Source organism: Mobula birostris, chromosome 11, assembly GCF_030028105.1.
Source record: "Mobula birostris isolate sMobBir1 chromosome 11, sMobBir1.hap1, whole genome shotgun sequence".
NCBI classification, from domain to species: domain Eukaryota; kingdom Metazoa; phylum Chordata; class Chondrichthyes; order Myliobatiformes; family Myliobatidae; genus Mobula; species Mobula birostris.
Window position 1 is genome coordinate 38,641,461 of NC_092380.1, and position 14,736 is coordinate 38,656,196.

Sequence of the window (14,736 nt, forward strand, 5' to 3'; positions counted from 1 at the left end):
CCACATCAACTCTATCTATCCCCCTCATAATTTTAAATACCTCTATCAAGTCCCCCCTCAACCTTCTATGCTCCAAAGAATAAAGACCTAACTTGTTCAACCTTTCTCTGTAACTTGGGTGCTGAAACCCAGGTAACATTCTAGTAAATCTTCTCTGTACTCTCTCTATTTTGTTGACATCTTTCCTATAATTCGGTGACCAGAACTGTACACAATACTCCAAATTTGGCCTCTCCCAATGCCTTGTACAATTTTAACATTACATCCCAACTCCTATACTCAATGCTCTGACTTATAAAGGCCAGCATACCACAAGCTTTCTTCACCACCCAATCCACATGAGATTTCACCTTCAAGGAATTATGCACCATTATTCCTAGGTCCCTCTGTTCTACTGTATTCCTCAATGCCCTACCATTTACCATGTATGTCCTATTTTGATTAGTCCTACCAAGATGTAGCACCTCACGCTTATCAGCATTAAACTCCATCTGTCATCTTTCAGCCCACTCTTCTAACTGGCCCAAATCTCTCTGCAAGCTTTGAAAACCTACTTCATTATCCACAATGCCACCTATCTTAGTATCATCTGCATACTTACTAATCCAATTTACCACCCCATCATCCAGATCATTAATGCTACTATGCTACCATGCCACTGCCCACCTCAAGATGAGTTGGGGCTTCATCTTGATGTAGCTGATGTGGTTTTATCCATTACACCAAAAGAATTAAAACAATTGCAGCTTGATACCTGATAGTAGATGTTGGGGTCAATCTCTGAATGGCACAGGGCAAATGGGGAGTCATCAGCCAACAGCAGCCCACACCAATGTTTGGCATATTTTTCTATTTAAAAACAAGATTTTTTTAATGAAAGCAATTTAATAACTGATTAATTTGCAATAGAAATATCACCTTCACAAGCTGTCCTTTCAAATTTGTAGTGCAGAAATCAAGTGTGTGAATGATAACGTGTTTATCTTTCCGATCTTAAGAATGGACAAATTGCAACAGATTTATGAAGCCTTCTGTTAGGCTACCCACTGACGCCTTCTTTTGAAGACAGATATCAGAACATTATTAATCACTCGTGAGGAGCAGAAGTATCCAGTCATCCCCACTTCCCTACTTACACCCCATACCCTTTGATGCCCTGGATAATCAAGAACCTATCTATCTCTGCCTTAAATACATCCAATGACTTGGCCTTCACAGCCGCTCGTGGCAACAAATTCCACAGATTTACCACCCAATGACTAAAGTCCGCATCTCAGTTCTAAAAGGATGTTCTTCAATCCTTAAGTTGTGCCCTCTTGTCCTAGAATCCACTACCATGGGAAATAACTTTGCCACAGCTAATCTGTTCAGGCCTTTTAACATTCGCAATGTTTCTATGAGAACCCCCTCATTCTCCTGAACTCCAGGGAATACAGCCCAAGAGCTGCCAGACGTTCCTCATACAGTAACCCTTTAATTCCTAGAATCATTCCTATGAATCTTCTCTGAACCCTCTCCAATGTCAGTATATCCTTTCTAAACTAAGGAGCCCAAAACTGCACACAATACTCGAAATGTGGTCTCACGAATGCCTTATAGAGCCTCAACATCATATTCCTGCTCTTATATTCTATACCTCAAGAAATGAATGCCAACATTGCATTCGCCTTCTTCACCACCAACTCAACCTGGAGGTTAACTTTTAGGGTATCTTGCACAAGGACTCCCAAGTCCCTTTGCATCTCTGCATTTCAAATCCTCTCCTTATCTAAATAATAGTCTGCCAATTTAATTCTTCCACCAAAGTGCATGACCATACACTTTCCAACATTGTATTTTATTTGCCACTTCTTTGCCCAGTCCCCTAAACTATCTAAGTCTCTCTGCAGGCTCTCTGCTTCCTCAACACTACCCGTTCCTCCAGTTATCTTTGGATCATCGGCAAATTTAGCCATAAATCCATTAATACCATAGTCCAAATCACTGACATACATTGTAAAAAGCAGCGGTCCCAACACCGACTCCTGTGGAACTCCAGTGGTAACCAGCAGCAGCCAGAATAGGATCCCTTTATTCTCCGCCATGAGGAGGTACCTGGTGTCCTTATCCCAGACCCTTCCACACCTTCGGGACACTTTCTTCGCCGTCTGTAATGGTTCTACCCGTTATTTCATCCTCCGTCGGATTCACGCCTGCAATCGCCGTTTTTTTTTTGACTTTGTCATGTTAGGCAAAGATCGCAAGATCCTACATCTACGGACTCCAGAGCCTGCCGGCCCCGACGCTAGCAGGCATGAACTTCAGATTGCGGCGTCTGCCACTGATCTCGGCGGCTCCAACACCTCAGGGCATATTCAAAACCCGGACTCCAGCAACGACCATGGACACCTTTACAGCTATTGCGCAACCACCAAATGCGACGCCAGCCTTGAACTCCAGGCCGGGTCTTTATGTGCTGCTGTTGTGACTCCCGTCTCCCCTTCCCCCACCAATACTCTGCAATCCCCTCTCCTTCAGATCCCATCGTCAGCTCCTGGGTCCTCAGAGGCTCCATCTTCCTCTCACCCCAACCCTCCCCTCTCCACTGACACCCTCAGCCTCCCCCCTCCCCCCTCTGATCCCAGCTCTCATCCTTGCTGGGTCTTTACCATCCCCTCCGACCTTCAACTGTCGGAGGCAGAACGCTCGGTCCTCAGTAAGGGCCTCACCTTTGTCCTCCTTCGCCCACACCTCAGCGAGTTCCGTGTTCGCCACGATGCGGAACTTTTCTTCCGCCGTCTCCGTCTCCGAGCCTACTTCTTCGGCAAGGACTCTTCCACCCCCACCGATGACCCCTTCTCCCGTCTTCAACCCTCCTCTTCTTCATGGACACCCCGCTCTGGTCTTCTGCCTGCTCTGGATCTCTTTATCGCTAATTGCCGACGGAACATTTACCGTCTCGACTTCACCGCACCTTGTCCCCATTCTTCTGAACGCTCTGCTCTCCACTCCCTCCGCACTAATCCTAACCTTATTATTAAACCCGCCGATAAGGGGGGTGCTGTTGTAGTCTGGCGTACTGACCTCTACCTTGCCGAGGCACAGCGACAACTCGCGGATACCTCCTCTTATTTACCCCTCGATCGTGACCCCACTAAGGAGCACCAGGCCATTATCTCCCACACCATCACCGACTGTATCCGCTCAGGGGATCTCCCATCCACTGCTACCAACCTTATAGTTCCCACACCCCGCACTTCCCGTTTCTACCTCCTACCCAAGATCCACAAACCTGCCTGTCCTGGCCGACCTATTGTCTCAGCTTGCTCCTGCCCCACCGAACTCATTTCTGCATACCTCGACACTGTTTTATCACCCCTTGTTCAATCCCTTCCGACCTATGTTCGTGACACTTCTCACGCTCTTAAACTTTTCGATGATTTTAAGTTCCCTGGTCCTCACCGCTTTATTTTCACCATGGATGTCCAGTCCTTATATACTTCCATCCCCCATCAGGAAGGTCTCAAAGCTCTCCGCTTCTTTTTGGATTCCAGACCTAATCAGTTCCCCGCTACCACCACTCTGCTCCGTCCAACGGAATTAGTCCTTACTCTTAATAATTTCTCCTTTGGCTCCTCCCACTTCCTCCAAACTAAAGGTGTAGCTATGGGCACCCGTATGGGTCCTAGCTATGCCTGCCTTTTTGTTGGGTTTGTGGAACAATCTATGTTCCGTGCCTATTCTGGTATCTGTCCCCCACTTTTCCTTCGCTACATCGACGACTGCATTGGCGCTGCTTCCTGCACGCATGCAGAACTCATTGACTTTATTAACTTTGCCTCCAACTTTCACCCTGCCCTCAAGTTTACCTGGTCCATTTCCGACACCTCCCTCCCCTTTCTAGATCTTTCTGTCTCTGTCTCTGGAGACAGCTTATCCACTGATGTCTACTATAAGCCTACTGACTCTCACAGCTATCCGGACTATTCCTCTTCTCACCCTGTCTCTTGCAAAAACGCCATCCCCTTCTCGCAATTCCTCCGTCTCCGCCGCATCTGCTCTCAGGATGAGGCTTTTCATTCTAGAATGAGGGAGATGTCTTCATTTTTTAAAGAAAGGGGCTTCCCTTCCTCCACTATCAACTCTGCTCTTAAACGCATCTCCCCCATTTCACATACATCTGCTCTCACTCCATCCTCCCGCCACCCCACTAGGAATAGGGTTCCCCTGGTCCTCACCTACCACCCCACCAGCCTCCGGGTCCAACATATTATTCTCCGTAACTTCCGCCGCCTCCAACGGGATCCCACCACTAAGCACATCTTTCCCTCCCCCCTTCTCTCTGCATTCCGCAGGGATCGCTCCCTACACAACTCCCTTGTCCATTCGTCCCCCCCATCCCTCCCCACTGATCTCCCTCCTGGCACTTATCCGTGTAAGCGGAACAAGTGCTACACATGCCCTTACACTTCCTCCCTTACCACCATTCAGGGCCCCAAACAGTCCTTCCAGGTGAGGCAACACTTCACCTGTGAGTTGACTGGGGTGATATACTGCGTCCGGTGCTCCCGATGTGGCCTTTTATATATTGGCGAGACCCGACGCAGACTGGGAGACCGCTTTGCTGAACATTTACGCTCTGTCCGCCAGAGAAAGCAGGATCTCCCAGTGGCCACACATTTTAATTCCACATCCCATTCCCATTCTGACATGGCCTCCTCTACTATAAAGATGAAGCCACACTCAGGTTGGAGGAACAACACCTTATATTCCATCTGGGTAGCCTCCAACCTGATGGCATGAACATCGACTTCTCTAACTTCCGCTAGGCCCCAACTCCCCCTCGTACCCTATCTGTTACTTATTTTTATGCACACATTCTTTCTCTCACTCTCCTTTTTCTCCCTCTGTCCCTCTGAATATACCTCTTGCCCATCCTCTGGGTCCCCCCCCTCCTCGTCTTTCTTCCCGGACCTCTTGTCCCATGATCCTCTCGTATCCCCTTTTGCCAATCACCTGTCCAGCTCTTGGCTCCATCCCTCCCCCTCCTGTCTTCTCCTATCATTTTGGATCTCCCCCTCCCCCTCCAACTTTCAAATCCCTTACTCACTCTTCCTTCAGTTAGTCCTGACGAAGGGTCTCGGCCTGAAACGTCGACTGCACTTCTTCCTACAGATGCTGCCTGGCCTGCTGCGTTCACCAGCAACTTTGATGTGTGTCCCTTTATTCCCACTCTGTTTTCTGCCGACCAGCCAATACTCCACCCGTGCTAATAACTTCCCTGTAACTCCATGGGCTCTTATCTTGCTAAGCAGCCTCATGTGTGGCACCTTGTCAAAGGCCTTCTGAAAATCCAAGCACACCACGTCTACTGCATCTCCTTTGTCTACCCTGCTTGTAGTTTCCTGAAAGAATTGCAGTAGGGTTGTCAGGCAGGATTTTACTTTCAGGAAACCATGCTGGCTTTGGCCTATCTTGTCATGTGCCTCCAGGTATTCCGTAATCTCATCCCTAACAATCGATTCCAACAACTTCCCAACACTGATGTCAGGCTAACAAGCCTCTTGTTTCCTTTCTGCTGCCTCCCACCCTTCTTAAATAGCAGAGTAACATCTGCAATTTTCTAGTCATCCAGTACAATGCTAGAATTTATCGATTCTTGAAAGATCATTGCTAGTGCTTCCACAATCTCTCCAGCTACTTCCTTCAGAACCCGAGGGTGCATTCCATCAGGTCCAGGAGATTTATCCACCCTCAGACCATTAAGCTTCCTGACCACCTTCTCAGTCGTAATTTTCACTGCACAAACTTCACTTCCCTGATACTCTTGAATGTCCCGTATACTGCAGACGTCTTCCACTGTGAAGACTGATGCAAAATATGCATTCAGTTCCTCTGCCATCTCTGCATCTCTCATTACAGTATCTCCAGCATCATTTTGTATTGGTCCTATATCTACCCTCGATTCTCTTTTACCCTTTATATATTTAAAAAAGCTTTTAGTAACTTCTTTGATATTAGTCGCCAGTTTCCTCTCATAATTCATCTTTTCCCTCCAAATAATCTTCTTAGTTTCCTTCTGCAAGTTCTTAAAAGCTCCCCAATCCTCTATCTTCCCACTAGCTCTGGCTTCCTTATATGCTCTCTCTTTTGCTTTCACTTTGGCTCTGACTTCACTTGTCAGCCACGGTAGTGTCCTTCTTGCCTTTGAAAATTTCTTATTTGGAATATATCTGCCTTGCACCTCCCTAATTTTTTTGAAAAACTCCAGCCATTGCTGCTCTGCTATCCTTCCTGCAAATGTCCCTTTCCAGTCAACTTTGGCTAATTCCCCTCTCATGCCATTGTAATTTCCTTTATTCCACTGAAATACTGACACATTGGATTTTATTTATATGATTTTTTAAAATCACTTGCCAAGGTAGACATTGCTGCCATATTGACGTCATGTACCAGGATTAAGAGAGAAACAAAAAAATCAAAGAGATAGTCTTGCAGTTTTCCATCAAAGTTATATCATGGGGCATCATTGGGTTGCTTTAAAGTGAAAGCATTTTATCACTGGATGTAGGTATGACTCATTAGACACAGTGAAAGTAAAGATGATCAGAACCCATTAAATATGATTAATACACTATTATAATGAACAGAACATCCAATTCTTCTTATGCCAAGAATCTCTGATTTGGGAAATTCTGGTGTCTTAGGTGATTCACAAGGTTAGTACTCTGAAAAACTCATTTTACTCAGCAGATGTATAGATTAATTTTTGTTTTCAATGGCGCATGTGGGGATTTGAGGGAATTATTTCAGAATGGAAGAAAAGATCTCAGTGAGAAGGCAGTCTGCTTCAGGATTTACTCGGTACACCATAGCTTCTGCATATACTTCTTGCTCTGTGGATGATGACACCGGCAAACAATGCAAACAATGGCGATGTCCTTCAGGCAGTTTACAGAACTACTACTTTTACTTCTTCTTTCAAATACGATTCTATTGTTAGGCTGCATACCAATTGGAACCTGTGATTTAAATTTTGGTGGTCTGATTGGGCAATCTGGCACTTTGATGTCTCCAGGGAGGTTTGGTGAGGTCTGGAGTGGAGTGTGTGACCTAGAGGCCAGGAAGCCTAGAGACAAGGTGAAAATCCATGTTTCATTCCATTTCTTGCCAATATCACTGATTAAAGTGTTAAGCAAGATTGAAATCAACGAGGATGAGAGAAGAAGATGAGCGGGTGACCATCTGCCTGGTCTCTCTCTTTCTCTCACTCACCTTTGCCAGAGGAACGTGCTTGCATTGAACTGGTCTCTTTCCCTCTCGCTTGCTGCTGCCAGTCTTGGGTCTTGGGCAAAGTTTGCGGATTGGACTCTGTAGCTCATGTTATATGTGTTTCCGGTTACTCCTTTTTTATTGCTATTTTGTGCAAAGTTGATCTGGGTGGACTGGATCTGCAGCCTGTAGTCAATGAATGACACAGAGCTAAACTGAGCTGAGCTGAGCTGAACAGAACAGAACATTCCTGGACTGTTCCAATGACTCTGTGGTTTGATGTTTCATATTCTGTGTGTTTCTCGCTTTTTTTTGCCATTCACGCAATTTGTTTTATTTTTTGTGTTGTCTGTTTGCTGTTTTCTTTGAATGGGTTCCATGGTGTTTCCTTATTTCATGACTGTGTATTGGAAGACAAATCTCAGCGTTGTATACTGCATACATACTTTGATAATAAATGCACTATGAATATTTGAATTTTAGAATCTTTCTTAATCAATATCAATCTCATACATGTAAGAACTTAATGTGATCGTTTTCTTTCCTGCCATGCTGACTACACATTCAACACTTGCCACTTTGTTAGTCTTGATATCCATGTCATATTCATTTAATCATGATGATTGTACTATTGTAGTAAGATTTTCAATTAACTTGTATGTTGTATCAGCTTACCATTTTCAACACTGAGGGAACATGGATTTTCATGAATATCTTTTTTGTTAGGGCAGCTGGCTTTGGTCTTCCATGTGTTTGCAAAGGCTGCAGCTGTTCCTTCCACAAGACCACTAGCTACTTTAAATTCATCATTAAGTATGTTGTTGAAGTTTCCACAAAGACCTAAGAACATAAAAAGTAAATTTTACAGTGTTTGATGATTACTATACTGAAAACGAAGCACCAGTAACCAGTACTGTATAGTAAAGGTACAAGGAGATTGTAACTGACCACACATCTGGCCTTTGAAGAAAGGATCCAGACTTATATAGACTTGCATCAGGGGCACCAGCTGAATCCGAAGCTGCAGACCGAAGGGAGTGTGAAGAATAATGTAGAAATTTGAAGGTTTGAATATTGTGATATTGGCTGTGAAAACAAGAGGAAAATCATAGACTGAGGATCAGAAATAAATATCAAGATAATTGGAACTAAATACTTCTAAACAAAAGTAAACTAATTTAAGCTTAAATTAAAAGCTATTACTAAATAATAATAAGGTCCTTTTTACAGCACATCTGCCTGGACAGGTTTAGCATCCTCTTGTGCAGTGTGCACATTGGATATATGAATTTCACATGATTTAACTATTTCAAGTCAAGCTCAAACTGTCAGCACAATGGCACAGGTCCTGAAGTCACAGAGATATAGAGCAGGGAAGAGGCTTTTCAAACCAGCAATCCATGGCAACCAGTGGGTATTCATTTACACCATCTGTGATGAAGGTGTATATATGTATATATATATAGTTTTTTTCCCAGGTTTTGTCTTGTTTTGAGGTAAATAAAAGTACCTCAATTTACTTTTGCAACTCAAGCCATCTGGTTATTTTTCTTAAACAATTGACCCACAGTTTTTTGTGACACCATCTCAGAACAATGTAATACATGAGAATAAAAACTACAGATTACTATGTAATAAATGAAATAAGTACTGTAAAAAGAGAGGTAAAAATACTGAGGCAGTGTTCATAGGTTCATAGTCCATTCAGAAACCTGATGGCGGAGGGGAACATTCTGTTCCAAAAATGTTGTGTCAGTGTCTCCAGGCTCCTGTACCTCTTTTTTGATGGTAGCAAAGAGAAGAGGGTCTGTCCTGGATGATGAGGGTCCTTAAGGATAGGTGACCCATTTTTAAGGCATCACCGTTTGAAGACGTCCTGGAGGCCTGGGAGGCTAGTGCCCATGATGGAGTTGGCTGAGTTTCCAACTTTTTGCAGCTTTTTCTGATCCTGTGCCATGGCTACTCCATACCAAATGGTGATGCAACCAATTAGAATGCTCTTCACAGTACATCTTTAAATATTTGCAAGTGACTTTGGTGACATACCAAATCTTCTCAAACTCCAAATGATATACAGCCACTTTGTAATTTCAACAAGGCAAGACCATAAGACATAGGAGCAGAATTAGGTCATTCAGTCCATCGAGTCTGGTCCGTCATGGCTGATCCCGAATTTCACTCAACCCCATACCCCTGCCTTCTTGCCATATCCTTTGATGCCCTGACCGATCAGGAAACTATCAACTTCTGCCTTAAGTATACTGTGATGCTCTGGTAGTGGTGGTGGTGGTGGGGGGTGGGGGGGGGTCGACAGCCTTCCCCTGCATTTCTAATGACCAGTACTGTTTATTGATCTTGTGTTAACATGATTTTGTGGGATTATGGTGGGAAGTTCCAGTTCATTTATTGTTCCATTTTAGCTCGGGTTATACAGTTATTTGCTTGTGTATTTGTGGGTCACTGTATGAGACTGGTTGGGTTCTCTCTCCAGGTCATGGTGCCCGGTCTGTTTATCACAATAAAACGGTTGTTGAGCTAACAAGCTTCCTTGTCTGTCATTATGGACCCAATGCGTGCCACGTTGGTGTCAGGAGTAGGATGCGAGATTGATGAGCTACAACGTCCGATAGAGTGCCTTAAGACCCGGGGAATAAGACGAGGGACCCAGCTGTCTGCCTCCCCCGCACCGGGCTCATGAAGAGGAAACCCGGTGGGAGGTCCTGGGAACCGAGCATTGTGTCTTCACAAGGAGCCCCGATGGAGCGAGCTGACCCAGTCTCCCCAACCTGGAACTGGGGGACACGACAGAGCGGACTACTCGGCCCTGTCGCGACCCACACCGGGGAACTCAAGACGCTGTAGTTATGGACAGATGGGCACCATGGCAGACGCCGCCGGAGAAAGAGGAAGGCCAAAGGGCCTCGGCGATTTGCGCCACAAGATCCACCCTGAAGCTCCCCAAGTACAACGGTACCAGCCGCCTGGAGCCTTACCCAATGTTAAGTCAAACTTACCGCATGGCACAATGGGTAGAGCCCTACTGAGACAGCGGTGCCACTTGCCCTGGCACTGGAGGGAGATGCCCTGCGGGCCCTCCTCGACCTAACGCCGGTGGAGCTGTGTGACTACAGGGCGCTGGAGCGGCGTTTCGAGTAGAGGCCATTGGCGGAAACAGTGAGGGAAGAACTGTGCAGCAGACGACACCGTATGGGAGAAAGCCTGGAGACATTGGCAGCTCTGTGCTCGGCATGGCTACCCACAGTTCCCTCCCGCGGCCCAGGAAGAATGTGCCCACCGAGCCTTTGTAAAGGCACTGACGCCGGAGCGCGTTCGGCAGCGTGTTCGTCTGACGTCGCCATCATCGCTGGTCGAAGCGCTGGCAGAGGCGGGGAGGGCAGAAGCAATCTTAGTCCTCCAAGGAGTTCCAGCATCGCCCCGCACCAGTGAGCCCAGGCCTGTGTCATCCAGGCGGAGGAGGAAACTGACAAGGAGGAGTCTGTGAGACAGGCCTGACCCTGCCGGGGCCATGAAACGATCTCTGCTACCGGTGCAGGGAGGGAGGCCATTTGGCCCCAGACTGCCCCGTACCGGCACCACGCCACAGCCAGGCTCAACCGTCGGGAATCACCAAATGGGCAGTGCCGCCCGGATTCGGAGGGGTTCTGCCTTTGTCGCCCCTCTGGGTGGACTGTTTGGGGAAGAGCAAGGCTTATACGTGGACTGCGTGGTAGACAGCATCAGATATCGTGCGTTGGTGGACACGGCGTCAACCATCACTATCATCCGTCCCGATGTCCTCCCCAACACGGACCAGCCATCCTCGCCTGGGTGGACAACGACGGTGGTTCAGCTGGCTACGGACACCGGCGACTGGGGAGCGATGTGAGGAAAGTGGAGGCTCATCACAGTCGATAAAACACGATGGAGCACGAGGCCCGCGGTAGTGCAACACACCCGGCAGCAGCCCAACGCAACACCGCTGAACCAGGAGCAAGCGATGGTGACTGCCGGCAACCACCTCCCCACCATGGACCAGTGAGATGAACAGGTGAGCGATTCTGTGCTGGCCCGGGTGAGGGGATGGCTGAGTGTGGGATACCAGCCAACCGAGTGGACAGCGGTCTCCGCCCTGGACCCAGCGACTGAAGCCCTCACCTCCAGCAGCTGGTGGTCCCCTGAGGGCTCTGCGTCACGGTGCTGTGGTCGGGGCACGGGCTGGTGGGGACCGGCCATCTCGGAGTTGTAAAGACGTTGGGCAGGCTGCACGAACGCTTCTACTGGCCTGGGTACAGACAGGATGTGGAGCTCTTCGTGCACTGCTGAGATGTTTGCACGTCCCAGAAGGGGCTGGGCTGCCAGCCTAGGGTACCAATGCAGCAGTACATGGTGGGAGCCCCAGTATAGGTCTACTGCCCCTCCCTGAATAATGGACCTTTCCCCCAGGCTTGCAAGTCACTGGAATGGGCCGGGACAGGTGCTTGACCACATGTGGTATGGCAGGTGCGGTTGCCTGAGCGGGGATGGCTGGTTCGGAAGGCAGTTGTGTTGCACCGAGATGGGCTGGCACCGTGTCAGCACTTGCCACCACTAACTCCAGTGAGGCTGAAGGAAGGAAGTGACACCCGTGTGCCTTGCCTGTTCTCTTGCCTCACACAAACAGTGCCTCCCCTGGAGGGGTCGCCAGCAACCGGGCCCCCTCCCCCCCCCCCCAGCGCCCCAGGCCGCTGCGGCAACACCTACTGAGACTTTTGGATTTTGTTATGGACTCTGGGGTTGCCGAGAACGGCACACCACTCAGGGGCAGTGTGACGCTCTGGGGGGTGGAGGTTGGGGAGAGGCATCTTCTACAGCCTGCCCCTGCATTTCTAATGACCAGCACTGTTTATTGTTCTTGAGTTAACATACATTTGTGGGATTATGGTGGGAAGTTCCAGGTCATTTATTGTTACATTTTAGCTTGGGTTATACAGTTATTCACTTGTGTATTTGTGGGGCACCCTAACTGTAACCAGGTCACCTCCCTGGTCTGTATGAGACTGGATGGGTTCACTCTCTGGGTCATGGTGCCCGGTCTGTTTTGTGTTAATCACAATAAAATGGTTGTTGAGTTAACAAGCTTCCTCATCTGTCATTATGGACTAGTTCTGAATACCCCCACCATAGGAAACATCCTCTCCACATCTACCCTAACTACTCCTTTCAAAATTCAGTAGTTTCAGTGAGATTCCCCTGCATTCTTCTGCATTCCGGTGAGTACAGGACCAAAGCCGCCAAGCGCTCCTCTTATGTTAACCCCTTCACTTCTGGAATCATCCTCATGAACCTCCTCTGGACTCTGACCAATGACAGCACATCCTTTCTGAGATATGGGACTGAAAACTGTTGACAATACTCCAAGTGTGGCCTGACTATAGTCTTATAAAAGCTCAGCATTATCTCCTTGCTTTTATATTCTATTCCCCTTGAAATAAATGCCAACATTGTATTTGTCTTCTTTACCACAGACTCAACTTTCTGGGAGTCTTGCACGAAGACTCCTAAGTCCTTCTGCACCTCTGCTTGAATTTTTTTTACTATTTTGATAATAGTCTGCACTATTGTTCCATTTAACAAAATGCATTATCATACATTTCCCAACACTGTATTCTATCTGTCACTTCTTTGCCCATTCTTCCAATTTGTCTAAGTCCTGCTGCAATCGCGTTGCTTCCTCAGCACTACCTATCCCCTTCACCTATCTTTGTATCATTTGCAAACTTTGCCACAAAGCCATCAATTCCGTTATCCAAATCACTGACAAACAATGTGAAGAGTAGTGATCCCAATACTGACTCCTGAGGAATACCACTTAGTCACTGGCAGCCATCCAGAAAAGGCCCTTTTTATTCCCACTCCTGCCATTCCACTATCCATGCCCGTACCTTTCCTGTAATGCCATAGGGTTTTATTTTGTAAAGCAGCCTCATGTGTGGCACCTTATCAGCCGCCTTCTGAAAATCCAAGTAAATGATATCCACTGCCTCACCTTTGTCCACCCTGCTTGTTACTTCCTCAAAGAACTCCTAACAGATTTATCAGCCAAGATTTTCCTTTACAGAAACCATGCTGACTTTGACTTATTGTATCATTAGGCTCCACCAATTTTTGTCATCTGTGAACTACTGATCATGCATATCTACATCTAATAATTCCTGTATAAACGAGGGTCCCAGCACTGATCCACATGGAACCCATCACAAAACTGTATACCATCACCATCTCTCTCTCATTGCTGAGCCAAGTTTGGATCTTATTTGCTAAATCGCCCTGTATCTTATTGGAGCAATTGTCTATGTGGGACCTTACTGAAATCCATGTAAACCACATCTACTGAAGAGCCCTCATTAATACAAACATGTTGTTACTTGCTCAAACAATTCAGTTGGATTACCCTTGACATAGTTATTTTGCCTGTCTCTGGTTAGATCCTGTCATTTCAAGTGATAATTAATCCTCTCCCTCAGCATTTTATCCTGGGATGTTAGGCTCACAGGTCAGTAATTACCAGGGTGTCCCTACTGCCCTTCTTGCAAAGGGGGCTACATTTGAGCCTGTTCCTGTTGAGTCTGTTTTCAGGAAATTCACAGTGAGGATTTAAAAATCCCAATTAAAACGCCAACAATCTGTTTCCCTGTCTCCTACAGCAGCCTGGGATAAATTTCATTCAACCCTGGGAAGTATTCACCTTTAAGCCCACTAATACATCAAGTACTGACTCTGTCCGATTTTATTATTATTTTCTCAGTGTTCTGTTAGCATTTCCAAGTCACATTCCTGTGTTTTCTCTCTCTTCCCCCAACCCCCGCCAATTTCTTAAAGAATGAGGTCCTATTCATTACCATGAAACTTGTAGGAGATGTTTGAGAATGGTTAGAATTTTGACAATCCTCACAGACAATTCCTCCTCAAAACTACGATCAGATCCAAGGATTTATTGAATTTTTAGTTCTATTAATTTCTCTAGTTATAATTTTTACACAAATGTTTATTTCTTTCAGCTCTACACTAATGCTTACCAGTGGTTGCAGGCAACAGAGTTAAGATTCCATTGACAAAAACACTGCCACTGGGGTTAGTGGAGATAATCTGTGGGACAAAAAACAAAACTTACTAAATATGTCATTTTACATATTATGGTTCATCTTTCTCAAAATCACTAATCTGTGAGAATGCAAGGTGATATTCACTTACTGTTTGAGATCCATGAGCAGTCAGTACCACTGACTTTAGACAAGTCTCAGATTCTGTTATACCACATGTCTGCAGTTCTCCCAAAACAGTGAACATTGTATTTTTGCAGTCCTGAGGTAAAATATTAGAAGAATAAGATCTTGACACCAGTAAATAACCTGCAAGGCATTCGGAATAATGTGGATGAACTCGTGGCACAATTAGAGATTGGTCAATATGATGTTGTGGGCATCACTGAGTCGTGACTGAAAGGCC

The 14,736-nt window shown here is 46.4% G+C and overlaps 1 protein-coding gene across 1 annotated transcript in view; it reads right to left on the reverse strand.

Moving 5' to 3' along the window:
- Positions 1–14,736, reverse strand: part of LOC140204663 (mucin-5AC-like) — an 83,093-nt gene that overhangs the window by 34,859 nt on the left and 33,498 nt on the right. The window contains exons 10-14 of the mRNA XM_072271357.1: positions 14,482–14,592; positions 14,307–14,376; positions 8,200–8,337; positions 7,927–8,091; positions 755–849 (exon numbers count right to left, since the gene is read on the reverse strand). Coding sequence (XP_072127458.1) covers positions 755–849; positions 7,927–8,091; positions 8,200–8,337; positions 14,307–14,376; positions 14,482–14,592 — 579 coding nt within the window. The remainder of the gene's footprint in view (positions 1–754; positions 850–7,926; positions 8,092–8,199; positions 8,338–14,306; positions 14,377–14,481; positions 14,593–14,736) is intronic.